Genomic DNA, 16,757 nt, shown 5'->3' with positions numbered 1-16,757 from the left:
TCCCCTCCCATGCTCTCACCCCCAGCACGTCACACCTCTCTCTCCCTTGTCCACCCACACCCCCCACTCCATGTCTGTGACCCCTACCCCCCTTCCCCACACACACACGTGTGACACACGCGTGTGCTGTCCGCGTGTGCGTGCAGGACCACCCTCGCCCCGAGTACGAAGCCAAACTCCTCGACAAGAAAATGCAAAGCGACTTCAACAAGCGACAGGAGCAGGTGAGGGACACACCCCTCACCCCGGACCGTGACCTCTAGCCGTGACCTCTGGCAGTAACTTCTGGCCGTGACCCTTATCCATGGCCTATAGCCGCAATCTCTGGTCATAACCTCTAGCCATGATCTCTGCCCGTGACTTCTAGCTGTGATCTCTGACCGTGACCTCTAACATGACCTCTGGCCGTGACCTCTGGCCGTGACCTCTGGCCGTGACCTCTGGCCGTGACCTCTGGCCGTGACCTCTGGCCGTGACCTCTGGCCGTGACCCTCGGAGAGCTAATGGCCATCGTGCGATAAATGTTCTGGATGTTTGTTCCGGCTTCCTGGAACTTGTCTCGGTTGTGTTTGCGATGCTCTCTGAGCAGTCGCTGGGGGACCACGCGGGGACCGTAGCAGCTCGGAGTCCGATCCCGACCCTGACGTTGCCCGCTCCGTATTCTGAGTTTGCGTGTCTCTCTCTTCGTGGTCGCTGCGTGGACTTTGTCTCCGGGTCCTCCGGTTTTCCCCCTCCACATTTCGAATCGACGTCACGCCTGTAGAGAGTTTGGCTGCCGCTATAAATGTCCACGTGATGATGACGACGGTGGTGGTAAGCCGCCACTTAGTTGAGGCTGTCATTTGTGATGGCCAGGCCGCTTTTGAAAAGCGAGCTCCACAGTTCAGTGGGGCCTTACCTGGCAAGTAAAAATAAATAAAAGTAAAGCAGTGGCGGCAGCAGCTAGGCCGGCGTGACCAACAATTGCCCGAGCTCTGCGATCCTCTCTCAATATAGTGAGCAGTGTTTTCAGCCAATTCATGAGTGGTGTAATACGTGCGGGGAGAAAGCCGGAGAAAACCCGCGTTTGTGACGGATGGAGATTAGTCCACACACTTTGCTGGTACCGCCTTCTTCCTGGAAGAGCCAGGGAGTACGGCTCCTCATCGACGCCCACCCACGGGTTGGGGAGAAGGGAGTTCCACAGCCCATCTGCGAGTGGTCCACCAACCCTCGGTGCTGCTGCTGCTGCTGCCTCCACAGCAGTGCTAGACCACAGCAGCAGCAGCAGCTTTGTACACCACCACCACCATCACCACTATCACCACCCCTACCATCACCACCATGACCACCACCACTATCACCATCCCGACCACCACCACTATCAACACCACCACTATCACTACCACCACCACCACCACTATCACCACCATCACCACCATCACCACCACCATCACCACCCCTTCCACCACCATCACCACCACCACCACCAACAACATGATGGCACAATGACACTGGTTGCGGCTTGTATGAAAGTGGTCTGACGTTTTAGGCAAATGGGCCTTGTAGAGGGTAAGGTAAAGGAGAGATGACATCAGTGAGAGAGATCCGCGATGATGAACCTCTAGGACTACCCCCCCTTGCAATGCCTCGTACATCGCGGCGGGAGAACTGCGTGTGTGTGTGCATTCGTGCGTGTGTGTGCCTGTGTGTGCGTGTGCCTGTGTGTGCGCGCCTGTGTGTGCACGCCTGTGTCTCTGTGTATCTGTGTGCGCGCCTGTGTGTGTGTGTCTCTGTGTGTGTGTGCCTGCCTGTGTGTGTGTCTCTGTGTGTGTGTGCCTGCGTGTGCCTGCCTGTGTGTGTCTCTGTGTGTGTCTCTGTGTGTGTGTGTGCCTGTGTGTGCCTGCCTGTGTGTGTGTCTCTGTGTGTGTGTGTGCCTGTGTGTGCTTGCCTGTGTGTGTCTCTGTGTGTGCGTGTGGTGTTGGCCACACACCACCCCCGTCGTGCGCCGTGCCGCCCTGTCCCTAGGCGCTACTCTCTCGCAGCGCCCTCCCCCCTACAGTCTGTGGAGGCTACGCGGGGGATCTTTGTCTTTGTCTGTGTGTGGTCCGACTTGCACGCTTGCCCCTATCCCCCCTCCCGTGCTCCCAGAGGGCCCTGGATCAGCCGAGCGACGTGGCTAATCTGTGGAAGGCCAGGGTGCAGTCGGCCCTGGCCGGGGGAATCCTGGTACTTGCTCGTGTCCGTGCCCGTACCCACAGCAGCCATCGCTTCCTTCCCCGCCGTGCCCAGTGCCTTCTGTTTTGACTGCTTCCTCCTCCTCCTCTTCGTCGTCGGCGGCGTCGATGCCATTTGTCATCGCCGTCGTCGTTGGCTTCGTCATCATCTTCATCATCGTCATAGTTCATTGTGATAACCGCGGTGGCTAGGAGATGTTAACTCCCTCGCCTGGTATGCGGGAGGTCGTGGCTTCCATCCCGACCCTGACGACGCGTGCTGCTGCTGTATACTTGGAGTTTGCGTTTCTTCCTCTCTCCCCGTGGTCACCGCGTGCATTTGTCTCCGGGTCGTCTCTCGGTTTTTTTCCTTCCATTCATCATCAACATCGCCGCGCGTTTAGAGAATTTGATGGTGATGATGATGATCAGCCGCTCCGTTGAGCTATCATCTGTGGCCAGGTCGCTTCTGAAAAAGAGAGCTGCGTAGCTCAAAGTTGAGTGATCTTCACCGTAGTTAATCGTTACCACTTACCATTGTCAGCATGATCATCACCGTCATCGTCGTCATCATCATGATCACCATCATCACCGTCATCATCGTCATCACCATGATCATCGTCATCACCATGATCACCATCGTCATCATCGTCATCACCATGATCATCGTCATCACCATGATCACCATCGTCATCATCATCATCACCATGATCATCGTCGTCATCATCGTCATCATCATCGTCGTCATCCTCATTGTCATTGCCATCATCGTCGTAATCATCGTCATCATCGTCATAATTCTCGTCGTCATCATCATTGTCATCGCTTTCATCGTCCTCATCATCGCTGCCGTAGTTCTTGTCGGTGTCAATGGCATCATCATCATCCTTGCCAATATCTTCATCATCGTCATCATCACCATTGGAGTCATCGTTGCCACTTTCGTCATTAACAGTCGTAACGTTCATCATCAACTTGACCGTCCGGTACCGTAATCAGCGCCGTAATCACCATTGTCATGACGACGATGACGATGATGGCGACGAGGTGGAGCTCTCCGTCCGTGCATGACGGCGGCTGCCGTGTCCACACCGTCCCCTGCGCGCCTCCGCGCTCCCTCCCCTTCCCTCCTTGGTGTTGTTCCGCTGCATCGTTTGTTTGTGTCGTTCAGTTCGCTCCGTCCGCCTGAATGTGACACTGCTGACGTATCATTTGCGTATGATTTGCGTAACATACTTTGCATCACGTTCGCATTTGAGTTGCACCTCATTCAGACGAGGGGAGGGGCGGGCGATCGCCCGTGTGGCCGTGTGTGCCGCGAGCGTCGTCACGTGACCAAGAGGTCAACAGGTCAAGAGGTCGGCCCTCTGGAGCCCAGAGGACCCCCCCCCCCCACCGCCATCCGATTCAATCTCCAGGCGCGGCAGTTTAAACATTGGGGGGGATTCTAAAATTTCACCCCCCCCCCCCACCCTGCCCCCGCCCACCCACCCAGTAGCAGTGTGATTGGCTCCACCACGGGTCGGGCGATGATTGGCAGGTCACGTGGGGTAAAGTGTGGGGGTGACGTCAATGTGTTTTACATTTAACTTTAGAGACCAGGGGATGAGTCTCGTGTGGAAGAGTAGACCAATTAACCCTTCCCCTCCTCCCACGGCCCCATCCGCCATCTGTGGCGGCGTGGAGCCAGCAATTGCAGCGCTGCAGCTTTGTCTTTTTTAGTTGCAAGCGTCCACATCGCAGCCGTTCCGCTCGCGTGTTTTGCTGTTGCATATCACGACCCCGTGGTGACCCCCGTGACGACCCCGTGGTGACCCCCGTGACGACCCCGTGGTGACCCCCTTGACGACCCCGTGACCCCCGTGACCCCTGGCAGCCACCACAGGCGCTGCCGCAGCGCTAACCGGCACTGCTCGCGGCCGATGATCGCGAGCCTCAATAGCGTGCCCGTGTGTGTGTGTGTCTGCGTGTGTGTGTCTGCGTGTCTGCGCGTGTGCATGTCTCCGTGTCTGCATGTCTGTGCGTGTCTGCGTGTCTGTACGTGTCTGCGCGTGTGCGTGTCTGCGAGTCTGCGTGTCTGTGCGTGTCTGCGTGTCTGCGTATCTGCGCGTGTGCGTGTCTGCGTGTCTGTGCATGTCTGTGTGTGTCTGCATGTTTGCGCGTGTGCGTGCATGCGTCTGCTTGCCCGCGTGCGCGTGTGTCTGCGCGTGTGTGGACAGGACGAGGAGCTGAAGCTGACGTGGAGAGATCGACTTCCCAGCTACGCCATCAACTTCTCCTCTATCCTCTTCATGGTACCCGCCTACTTGTACCCACACACATACACACACCCATACACACACACACACATACCCATACACACACACATACCCATACACACACACATATCCATACACACACACACATACCCATACACACACACATATCCATACGCACACACACACATACCCATACACACACACATATCCATACACACACACACACATACCCATACACACACACATACCCATACACACACACATACCCATACACACACACATACCCATACACACACACATACCCATACACACACACATACCCATACACACACACATACCCATACACACACACACACCCATACACACACACACATACCCATACACACACACACATACCCACTCATACCTTGCGCTTTGCAGATCGGGCCGATGTCATGTAACACACGTGTGTGTCACACACATGTAACACGCGTTTGACACGTGTATATCACGCACGCGTGTAACACGTGTATGTCACACACATGTAACACGCGTTTGACACGTGTATGTAACACGCTTCTAACACGCGTGTGGTCGCGCGTTTGCAGATCGGGCTGACGTTTGCGATCGTGTTTGCGCTCATCGTGTACCGCATCTCGGTGTCGGCGGCGCTGGCGGTGAGCACGAACGCGTACCAGCGCTCCAACAACCGCGTCATCGTCACCTCCACCGCCGTCGTCATCAACCTCATCATCATCCTCATCCTGGACGAGATCTACGGCTCCGTGGCGCGCTGGCTCACGCAGATCGGTGGGTACGGTGCACCTAGCCTGGCACCCCGGCGTGTGCGCGCGCGTGTGTGTGGGGGGGGGGGGGCTTTGTCTTTGTGTGTACCTAGCCTGGCACCAGTACATTGCTCATTCCCTCATTTAGTTCTCGGTTGTGATCTCTGCCTGTACATTCGCACACGCATGCACACCCACACGCACACACACACGCACACACACACGCTCACACGCATGCTCACACGCATGCTCACACGCACGCTCACACACACGCTCACACACACGCTCACACACACGCTCACACACGCACACATGCACGCACACTCTCTCACACACACACGCACCACACACACACGCAAATTAATACCCACGCATCCACACACTCAATAACGTGCACACACAGAGGTGCCCAAGACTGACAAGGAGTTTGAGGAGCGATTGATCTTCAAATCGTTTCTGCTCAAGTTCGTCAACTCGTACACCACCATCTTCTACGTGGCCTTCTTCAAGGGGCGGTGAGCCACGCTGCTCCCTCCCTCCCTCCATCCCTCCCCCACCCTCCCCTCCCTCCCTCCCTCCCTCACCCACCTCTCCCTCCCCTCCCCCTCCCTCCCTCCCTCCTTCCCTTCCTCCCCCTCCCTCCCTCCCATCCCTCCCCCTCCCTCCCTCCCATCCCTCCCATTCCTCCCTCCCCCTCTCCCACCTCTCCATCCCTCCTCCTCCACCCTCCCCCTCTCCATCCCTCCTCCACCCTCCCCTCCCTCCCTCCCTCCCCCACCCTCACTCCTCTCCCTCCCAACGCCACCGTCAACAACGACTCACGTAGCCTCGGAAGGGAGCATGCAGAATAATAATTATAATTATTATAATAATTATAATGATGATGATGAGTAAGAATCGGGTTCCTGGCAATACAGCAGGAGGTGTCAAGACAGTCAAACGCCACAGAGGGGACCTTTTGCAAGGCATGGACTCTGCAGTAGCCCCGCGTGCGTGTGGCGAAACGTGCTGGCTGGACACGTGGACACGTGTCACATTGACAGAGAGGGGTAAAACCTCTACTTAGTTCTCATCATCTTTGATACTGGGAAAACGGTCCCATAGAAATAATGATAATGTCAACTCGTAACACAGTCCATAACAGAGGTTTTTGTTGGGTTGGATCGCGAAAATATGAATGCGTCGTTAAACCCGCGAAAGCCAAATCGTCACGCGATGTCTGCTCACTCTCATAGACAGCTCCGGAGATCCCCCCCCCCCCGCTCCTACAGGGGTACACGCTTGGCCTACTCTTCCACGCCGTCTCGCGCACCAAGCTACGAACCCCATTGGTCCGAGTTCGAATCTCAGCCACGGCTAACGCCAGCGGTGACTCTCCGGCCGTGAGCGAGCAGCTGGGGAGACAGAGGCGTAGGTGCCACTCGCTGACAGAACTTGCCCCGGCAGTGTGCGTGGGCTACATGGGGGGCCTTTATCTTTGTGTGCACGTGCAGGTTTGTGGGGAGACCAGGAAGCTACGTGTACGTCTTCCCCGGTCATCGCATGGAGGAGGTGAGCACCTCCTCATCATCTTTGACACCGTCACCGCCCTCTCTCGCATCCTCCCCCATGTCCGACTTCACACCGCGTCCCAGCGTTTCCGTGTCTCTCCGTGGCTGCATCCTTGTCTCCGTTTTCTCCTCTTTGTGTCCTCCTTGTGTCTCCCCGCGTGTCTCACCGTGTCTCCCCGCGTGTCTCCCCGCGTGTCTCCCCGCGTGTCTCCCCGCGTGTCTCCCCGCGTGTCTCCCCGCGTGTCTCCCCGCGTGTCTCCCCGCGTGTCCCCCCGCGTGTCCCCCCGCGTGTCCCCCCGCGTGTCCCCCCGCGTGTCTCACCACGTGTCTCACCACGTGTCTCCCCACGTGTCAGTGTGCCCCGGGTGGCTGTCTCATGGAGCTCTGCATCCAGCTGAGCATCATCATGCTCGGCAAGCAGCTCATCCAGAACAACCTCTTTGAGATCGGCATCCCGTGAGTCCACCACCACCACCACCACAGCCACATCGATGATGACGGAGATGAATATGATGATTACTATAATAAAGATGATGATTATAATGATGAAGATGAATATGATGATTACTATAATGAAGATGATGATGATGATGACGAGATTTATGTTAATGATATCATGATGATTATAGCAACAATCATTAACATCGTCATCAGCCGATGATGCCGAAGACGATGTTAATGTAGAGATGATTGTGGAGATGTTGAAGACGATGACGATTATTGAAACGGTCATCATAATGTCAACGATGACGACAATGACGACAATGACGACGACGACGACGATTATTGCAACGGTCATCATAATATCAATAATGCCAACGATGACGATAATGATGACAATGATGACGACGACGACGATTATTGCAACGGTCATCACAATGATGCGGATGCTGACGATGCAGGAGGATGAAAAAGCTGCTGCGGAGCTTGCGCAAGAAGGAGGTGCTCCACCTGCACCACCACCACCACGGCGGCGGCGACGGCGGCGGCGGGGACCCCGAGGGGCTCCCCAAGCGCCGCTGGGACCTGGACCACGAGCTCGACCCCTACGCCGGCCTCACCCCGGAGTACATGGAGATGAGTACGTGCCGGACACGCCGCTCACGCGCACGCACGCGGCCCAGCCGCTCGTTCGTCACGGCCACAGCGACCTCGCGACCCCGGGCACCCCACCGCGACCCCCACCCCCCCCCCCCCCCGTGCACATTCTGTGGCCACACAGACCCCGCTTGTCCGGCCGCACCAGTCCCCCCACGTGCTGCTGCTGCTCCGTCAGTGACGGTGTTGGCGGTGGTGCAGTGTCGTTAACGGTGCCGAGATCACCGTGGGGATCTTCAAGACGACGACGACGACTGCTGCTGCTGCTGCTGCTGCTGCTGCTGCTGCTGCTGCTGCTGCTGCTGCTGCTGCTGCTGCTGCTACTGCTGCTGCTGATGACGTTGGTCGTCTACTCCTCTCCCCCCCCCCCCCCCCAGTCATCCAATTTGGCTTCGTGACGCTGTTCGTGGCGTCCTTCCCACTGGCGCCGCTCTTCGCGCTGCTCAACAACGTCATCGAGATCCGCCTCGACGCCAAGAAGTTCGTCTCCGAGCTGCGGAGGCCCACGGCCGTGCGCGCCAAGGACATCGGTGGGGGCCCGCAACCACAGCAACAACCACCACCGCAACAACCACCACCACCGCAACAACCACCACCACCGCAACCACCACCACCACCACCACCACCGCAACCACCACCACTGCAACCACCACCACCGCCACCGCAACCACCACCACCGCCACCGCAACCACCACCACCGCAACCACCACCACCACCGCAACCACCACCACCACCGCAACCACCACCACCACCACCGCACCACCACCACCACCGCAACAACCACCACCACCACCGCAACAACCACCACCGCAACAACCACCACCGCAACAATCACCACCGCAACAACCACCACCGCAACAACCACCACCGCAACAACCACCGCAACCACCACTACAATCACATCCGCAATAATCTCAATAACAACAAGGGCAACAATAACCGCAAACAGCCACAGTGTGGGGATCGCACGCACAGAGCAGCGATCCCCAGACTGACGCCTATTCTCCCGGTCTCTCTTCGAGTGTTTTACTGTTTACACAACATCCACTTGAAACTGGAACTCACTCACCCACTCACCCACTCGCTCATTCACTCGCGATTTCGCTCACCCACTCGCTCACCTACTCACTCGCTCACGATTTCACTCACTCATTCACTCACTCACGATCTCACTCACCCACTTACTCATTCACTCACTCACTCGTTCATTCGCTCACTCACGATCTTCATCACCCACTCATTCATTCACCCGCATACCCACCCACCCACCCACTTGTACACTCACTCGTCCACTCATTAAATCGCTCTTGCAAACGTAACCTCTCGATCCCGGTCTCCAGAGTTTCCACCTCGTCACACACCGAGTCAACTTGACCATTGGCTCATGTCGTTCCATCACTGTAAACGTGACACAGCCCCGCCACCCAGTGGCACGATCAGCAAAACGCAGCCAGCTCTAACACGTGTCACCCCGGCGCAATGAGGATGATGTGTGTACGTTGAACTTCTTTCGCACCGTAGGTAGTCAACCGCGCCAAGCGATGGCGCGGGGAAGGACAACAAACTAAACACAAAAATCGATTTTGAAGGAACGAGTTTGTCAATGTCGATGATGATTTATTAGTGCACAGCTCCAAGTGGCTTCCTTAATATCGGAAGGAAGAGCGTTCCAGACGGCCGCAGAAGCGCACCCGAAAGCGCCGGGCGATGCGGTGGCCTTATTAGTTTGATGGCCAGCCAAAAGTGTAGTGTGTAGAGTAATGTTTAGTGTAGTAAATAGTGTGGTGTATATCGCATCTGAAAGCGCACGATGCAGAACGCGTTTCTTGTTCCATGGGCAGCCAGGAGCCGCTGCCACGGCGAGGATGACCCGAGTGTGCGGTGGGCGGCGTTGGCGCGGAGACGGGTCGATGCCAGATATACAATCACGCGCAACAAATGAAAATACAAACAACAACTATGTTTAGTATAATACATTCACGTGGTTCGTTCGAGTAGCGTCTCTCGCAGCACACGCACAGAGCCGGAAGGCAGCCGATGGCGGCGGTGAGGGAGCCCCCCCCCCCGCCCAAGCTCTGCGGGTCCTCTCCGTATTAAGATGTTGGCAAGCCGCGTGTGACAAGGAGCGTTTGGGACGATTTGACGCATTCTGTGTAAACGTTGCGGGTTTGCCGTCTTGGCGGCACCCGACCGAACCGTTGGCGCCGCGGTCTGCTGCTGATGGCGGCGCTTTTAGGCTCACGTGACGGGGCTCGCCAATGGACACTGCCGGGTGGAGGAGGGCACACAACACAGATGGGTTTGTGAGAGCCGCGCGCCTTAAATAGACGACGTCATCGTCGTGGTTTTGTGTGGCCTGCACCGAGCTGGCGCGCGATGGCTTGCCCCCCCCAGCCCCTCCCTCCACCTGATCTCCCCCCCCCCCTCTGCTCCGTGGCTCCCCCAGGAATCTGGTTCAACATCCTGTCCGGCATCGGGAAACTCAGCGTCATCACAAACGTGAGTCGGGGATTCCATCCCCCACTACGCCCTCGCTCTTCCTTCCTCCCGTTCCCTCGCTCCCTCCACTCCCCTCACTCACTCCCCTCACTCACTCCCCTCACTCACTCCCCTCACTCACTCCCCTCCCCTTCCCTCAATCCCCTCCCCTCACTCCCTCCCCTCCCCCCTTCCCCTCCCCTCCCCCCTTCCCCTCCCCTCACTCCACTCACTCCCCTCCACTCCCCTCACTCACTCCCCTCACTCCCCTCCACTCGCTCACTCCCCTCACTCCCCTCACTCCCCTCACTCCCCTCACTCCCCTCACTCCCTCCCCTCCCCCCCTCCCCTCCCCTCCCCCCTCCCCTCACTCCACTCACTCCCCTCCACTCCCCTCACTCACTCCCCCTCACTCCCCTCCACTCGCTCCCTCCCCTCCCCTCACTCCCCTCACTCCCCTCACTCCCCTCACTCCCCTCCCCCCCTCCCCTCCCCTCCCCCCCCTCCCCTCCCCTCACTCCACTCACTCCCCTCCACTCCCCTCACTCACTCCCCTCACTCCCCTCCACTCGCTCCCTCCCCTCCCCTCACTCCCCTCACTCCCCTCACTCCCCTCACTCCCCTCACTCCCCTCCCCCCCCCTCCCCTCCCCTCCCCCCCTCCCCTCCCCTCACTCCACTCACTCCCCTCCACTCCCCTCACTCACTCCCCTCACTCCCCTCCACTCGCTCCCTCCCTCCCCTCCCCTCACTCCCCTCACTCCCCTCACTCCCCTCACTCCCCTCACTCCCCTCACTCCCCTCACTCCCCTCACTCCCCTCACTCCCCTCACTCCCTCCCCTCCACTCGCTCCCTCCCTTCCCCTCACTCCCCTCACTCCCTCCCCTCATTCCCTCCTCTCACTCCCTCCCCTCCCCCCCTCCCCTCCCCTCCCACCCTCCCCTCCCCTCCCACCCTCCCCTCCCCTCCCCTCCCCCCCTCACTCCCTCCCCTCCCCCCCTCCCCTCCCCTCCCCCTCCCCTCCCCTCCCCTCCCCCCCTCCCCTCGCTCCCTCCCTCCCCTCGCTCCCTCCCTCCCCTCCCCTCATTCCCTCCCCTCCCCTCACTCCCTCCCCTCACTCCCTCCCCTCCCCTCACTCCAGCCAACACATCCCATGTCATCCACTTTCATCCCCCTTCAAACGCACACTATGTCCGTCCATCACCCACTCTCCCCGTCAGCCAAAGATCCCCCGTGTAGCCTCTCATCAGACTGTCGGGGCAAGTTCTGTTAGCAAGCAGCGCCTAGCAAGGCTGGGAACTCGCAAAAGGGGGTGGGTGGCCAGCACCACGCCCGGCCGCCTTTGTCTCCCCAGTGGCGATGTTTTCACACCGCACCAGGTATTAATTTGAGGCTGAGTCGACCTAGGGGAGGCCCAGCACCGGTTCAGATAACCGTCACCGGCGTTGGTGGCCGTGAGCGGGAATCGAACTCGGGTCGCCGGGTTCGTGGCTCGGCGCGCTCACCGCTGCACCACCGCTCGGTCGCTCTCCTCCCTCCCTCCGTCCGTAACCCCTCGCCGTGACCCAACAATCGTCCACCGTGTGACCTCTCACCCCCCCGCCCCCCCCCCCCAGGCGTTTGTGATCTCGACCACGTCGGACTTCATCCCGCGGCTCGTCTACCTGTACATGTACAGCGCGGACGGCTCCATGCGGGGCTTCGTGGACCACACGCTGTCGCACTTCAACGTCAGCGACTTCGCCGAGGGCACCGGGCCGGCCGGCGACGTGGGCACGGGGAGCGACGCGCAGGTCCTCTCCTGCAGGTCGGCCGCTCGTCGTCGTCGTCGTCTGTCGTGTTGTCATTGTCGGGTTATCGTCGTTGGGCCCTCGTCGTCGAGTTGAGAGGGTAGCGATGGAGGGGGAAGCCATATTTTCTACGTTATGTTGTCGTTGAATGGGTTGGTGATGGGGTGGGTGGGTTGGTTATTGGGCGAGTTGGTTTGAGTAAGTTGGTGGGTGAGTGGGTGGGGTGGGCGGGCGGGCAAGTGGGTGGGTTGGTTTGAGTAAGTTGGTGGACAGGCAAGTGGGTGGGTGGGCGAGTGGGCGAGCGGGTGGGTGGGTTGGTTTGAGTAAGTTGGTGGACAGGCAAGTGGGCGAGCGGGCGGGCGAGCGGGTGGGCGGGCAAGTCGCCAACGTCGCCTCTGCGTCTCCCCGCGTGTGACGCCGCTGCTCAGACACGGCTCCGTGTGCATCCCGACCGCAGTACTAACTTGCGGTGTTGTGGTGGCGATTGTGGTGGTGGTGGTGGCTGCCGGCGGGGGCGGTGCAGGTACAAGGACTACCGTGACCCGCCGGGCTCGGAGCGAGCGTACGACACAAACAAGCAGTACTGGGCCGTCATGGCCGCCCGCCTCGCCTTTGTCATCATCTTCCAGGCGAGCAGCTTCCCCGCACCATAGCACCCTCACCACACCCTCACCGCACCCTCATCGCACCCTCGCCGCTCCCTCACCGCACGCTCACCACACGCTTGCTTGCTCGCTCAACCGCTCACATCGCAGCACATTCGCTCGCCTGCTCATTCACCCGCTCGCTCATTCACTCGCTCGCCCACTCACCCACTCACCCGCTCACTCACCCCGCTCGCTCATTCACCCGCTTCGCTCATTCACATCGCTCGCCCACACTCACTCACTCACCCCGCTCATTCACCCGCTCGCTCATTCACTCGCTTGCCCACTCACTCATTCACCCGCTCACTCATTCACTCACCCGCTCGCCCACTTACCTACTCACCCGCTCACTCACTCACCCGCTCATTCACCCACCCGCTCGAACCGCTCGCCTGCTCATTCACACCGCTCGCTCATTCACATCGCTCGTCCACCTCACACCGCTCACTCACACCGCTCGCTCATTCACTCACCCGCTCGCCCGCTCACTCACCTGCTCACGTCCCTGCTCGCTCGTCCACTCACTCACTCACCCGCTTCGCTCGTTCACTCAATTCATCTGTGACCCACTTGCCCGTAACATTCACATCTCGCCTTGGGGGGGGTGCCCTCTAGCTGCCTAGCATCACCTTCACCCCAATCCTGCCGTGACCACCCTCCACCCTCTACCCCCGTCTCCCACAGAACCTCGTCATGTTCCTGAGCAACGTCCTCGACTGGCTCATCCCCGACATCCCCAAGGACATCGCGGACTGCCTGAAGAAGGAGCGGACGCTCATCGTCGCCACCTTCCTCAAGGAGGAGCAGGAGAAGATGCAGCTCCTGGGGAACCTGGGCCAGAACAAGGACGGAGGACGCGAGAGGCGAGGTGGAGGAGGAGGAGGAGGTGGAGGAGGAGGAGGCGGAGGTGGCGACCCGCTCGAATCGTCCCAGCGGGAACTGGGGGACTCGTCGCGGGAGGGAGTGGAGAGGGCCAGCAACCAGCAGCACAACGGCAGCAGCGTGGGGGCCGGGCGCGAGCGGGCGGAGAGCCCCGCCGGGGGGAGGGCCGGGGGGGGGCTCGAGCCGGCGGAAGGGGGGGTGGGGGTCGACGAGCGGGGGGGGCACCGCCCCAGCAACGCCTCCTGCAGCGCGCAGCACACCGTTGTGTAGGGGCACGCACGGACACACGCACAGGCACGGACACACGCGCAGGCACGGACACACACGAGTGGGCATGGGCACAGACACGCACGGACACACACACACACGCACGCACATGCGCAGGACACGCACGGGACACGCACACGTGTGTGTGCGTGCGTGTGATGGGAATCATGCATGTCGGGTGTGTGTGTGCGTGTACTTGGTCTGTGCGTATGTTGTGTGCCTGTCTGCGTGTGTGCGCCTGTGTTTTGACTGCGAGTGGTTGGGAGTGGTGCATATACCACGGAGTTTGTGTGGTGCATACAGGTGGTTGGGTGCGCGGTGCAGTTTGTTAGCGAGCAGATTGCCCGTCGCTTAGAAGCGAGATTCTAGATCCACGTTCTCACAAAGCGGTACCGAGTGTATCGACCACCGAGTCACGATGGGTTTTCTGGATTTGAACGCTCCACACAACCTGAGGAGTCTGAGAGGCCGAGCCACCGTCACCCCGACGCCCGCCACGTGGTTCCCAAAGTAAAAAAGAAACATACGTACCGGCGCGTGCTACAGGCGCGCGCACGTTTGTAAACATGCGTGTGCGTTTCCAACCGAATTATAACATTGACCCAACGTTGGCCCAAACGTTGGTTTCACTTCTGGTTTGTGAAACGTGACGCCGTGGAAGAGGAGGCCAAAGTATATACCCCTCCCCCCCTCCCCCCCCTAAGAGAGGCCTCTGGTAGGCCCCGTCCAGTGGAGCGATTTTCGTTCTGGTTGTAAACCCGCGCGTTACCCCCACCAGAGACAAAGCAGCTCCCCCGTGTAGCCTTCACCGACTCGTTGGGGCAACGACGACAACAGCAGCCGCCATTAGCCACGAAGTGGCGGTGACGTCACAACAACCGCGGTGACGTCACGGCCGCCTCACCCGCCGCCGCACGTGACGTGCCGCCCGACCGATTGTGGTCAATCCCTCGTTGTTCACGCGGCTGGGTGGACAGAGGCGACGCGGTGGCGGTGGTGGGTGGTGGGTGGTGGTGGTTGTGGTGGTTGTTGTCGGGGTGGTGCATCACGATGCGTGCGCCATTGCCCCCCACCGACGTGCAAATCCGTTCCAGACGGTCGCAGAAGCGCGCGTCTGAAAGCGCCGCGCGAAGCGGTGGCCGTCTTTGTTTCAGTGGTTATCCAAAAGTGTAGTGTGTAGTGTAGGGTAGCGGGTGTAGTGTGTATATAGCGCCGCGCGATACGGCGATCCGCTTTGTTTTCGATAGGCCGAGCTAAAAGCCGCCGCTGCTGCTGCGGCGAGGATGAGGGGAGATGGGTTTATAGCTCCCTTGACGGGGGACGCGTTCAGCAATCATCGTGTGCGCGTGTGGCGCGATTTGTACTTAATGTTTCGCGCGTGTCACGGAGTCCGTTTCAAGTTGACTTACCTGGCTGAGAAGGACTACTCGAGAGAGAGACCCCGGGGTAAGGATTGGTGGAGGTTCTCATTCCTCAAGAGTTGTCACCAAGATCACCAAATTGTCAGGGGGCAGAACAAATGAAATGCGGCAACTGCGATGAAGCGAATTGAAAGTCCCGTCGCACGCGTGGGCTGGGTGGGTGGGTCGTTCGGCCACGCGATGTCGAGAGCGGTCCATCGGAGCGCAGTGGCAGAGTTCTCAACGTTTTGGAAACGTCAAACGGACGTAGCAGGTGACTCGCGCTCACTGGCAAGCAGACACGAGTTACGGGCAATGCTAGTCTCCAGGCAATGCTAGTCTATGGACAATGCTAGTCTCCAGGCAATGCTAGTCTATGGACAATGCTAGTCTCCAGGCAATGCTAGTCTATGGGCAATACCCGTCCATGAGCGAGCCAATGCGAGTCTGTGCTGACGACGGCACGGAGATGTACGTGGTGGGAGGGTGGGTGGGGGTGGGAGGGTGGGTGGGGGTGGGAGGGTGGGTGGGGGTGGGAGGGTGGGTGGGGTGGGAGGGTGGGTGGGGGTGGGAGGGTGGGTGGGGGTGGGGTGAGTGGGTGGGGGTGGGAGGGTGGGTGGGGGTGGGAGGATGGGTGGGGGTGGGAGGATGGGTGGGGGTGGGGTGAGTGGTGGGGGTGGGGTGAGTGGGTGGGGGGTGGGAGGGTGGTTGGGGGTGGGAGGGTGGGTGGGGGTGGGAGGGTGGGTGGGGGTTGGGAGGGTGGGTGGGGGTGGGAGGATGGGTGGGGGTGGGAGGATGGGTGGGGGGTGGGAGGATGGGTGGGGTGGGAGGATGGGTGGGGGTGGGAGGATGGGTGGGGGTGGGAGGATGGGTGGGGGTGGGAGATGGGTGGGTGGGGTGAGAGGGTGGGTGGGGGTGGGAGGGTGGGTTGGGGGTGGGAGGATGGGTGGGGGGTGGGAGGATGGGTGGGGGTGGGGTGGATGGGTGGGGGTGGGGTGGATGGGTGGGGGTGGGGTGAGTGGGTGGGGGTGGGGTGAGTGGGTGGGGGTGGTGGGAGGTTGGGGGTGGGAGGGTGGGGATGGTGCCGCGTGCGATGCGAGATGGAGGATTTTGTCGTCTCGGGAATGAGGCGGACCCAGTGTCGGGATCCTTGGCGGCTTGAGGTTCTAACCCCCTCCCCTCCCACCCTCATCGCCTCGCTCGAGATCTCCCGTCCTGCCAATGTCCCCGTCTCACGCCACCTCGTCTCTGTCTCCCTCCCTCTCCTACAGCGTTTGAATCGGGGGCGAGGAGAGGGGGTGTTGCCTTCTACCCACCCCCCACTCGCCCACTCCTCTAACACTTACCATCACGAGGACCCTTACTGGGGGGGAAGGGGGTCGGATTGGGGGGGGGGGCACAGCCCCTCCACCCCTCCCCCACACCTAC

At 59.9% G+C, this 16,757-nt stretch overlaps 1 protein-coding gene across 1 annotated transcript; it reads left to right on the top strand.

Moving 5' to 3' along the window:
• Nucleotides 1–69: 69 nt before the first annotated feature.
• LOC133360293 (anoctamin-1-like) lies at nucleotides 70–13,767 on the top strand (the record flags this gene model as incomplete). Its single annotated transcript, XM_061578936.1, has 12 exons — nucleotides 70–224; nucleotides 4,415–4,489; nucleotides 5,041–5,242; nucleotides 5,621–5,732; nucleotides 6,711–6,768; nucleotides 7,123–7,223; nucleotides 7,670–7,848; nucleotides 8,243–8,395; nucleotides 10,312–10,364; nucleotides 11,960–12,150; nucleotides 12,657–12,762; nucleotides 13,465–13,767. Coding segments are annotated over exons 1-12 (1,566 nt in total), but the record flags the coding sequence as incomplete, so codon positions are not given.
• Nucleotides 13,768–16,757: the final 2,990 nt, after the last annotated feature.

Source organism: Lethenteron reissneri, chromosome 68 (genome assembly GCF_015708825.2).
Source record: "Lethenteron reissneri isolate LAM-NWPU_2019-01 chromosome 68, ASM1570882v1, whole genome shotgun sequence".
Classification (NCBI taxonomy): Eukaryota; Metazoa; Chordata; class Hyperoartia; order Petromyzontiformes; family Petromyzontidae; genus Lethenteron; species Lethenteron reissneri.
This window is presented reverse-complemented; position numbering and strand designations above follow the sequence as displayed.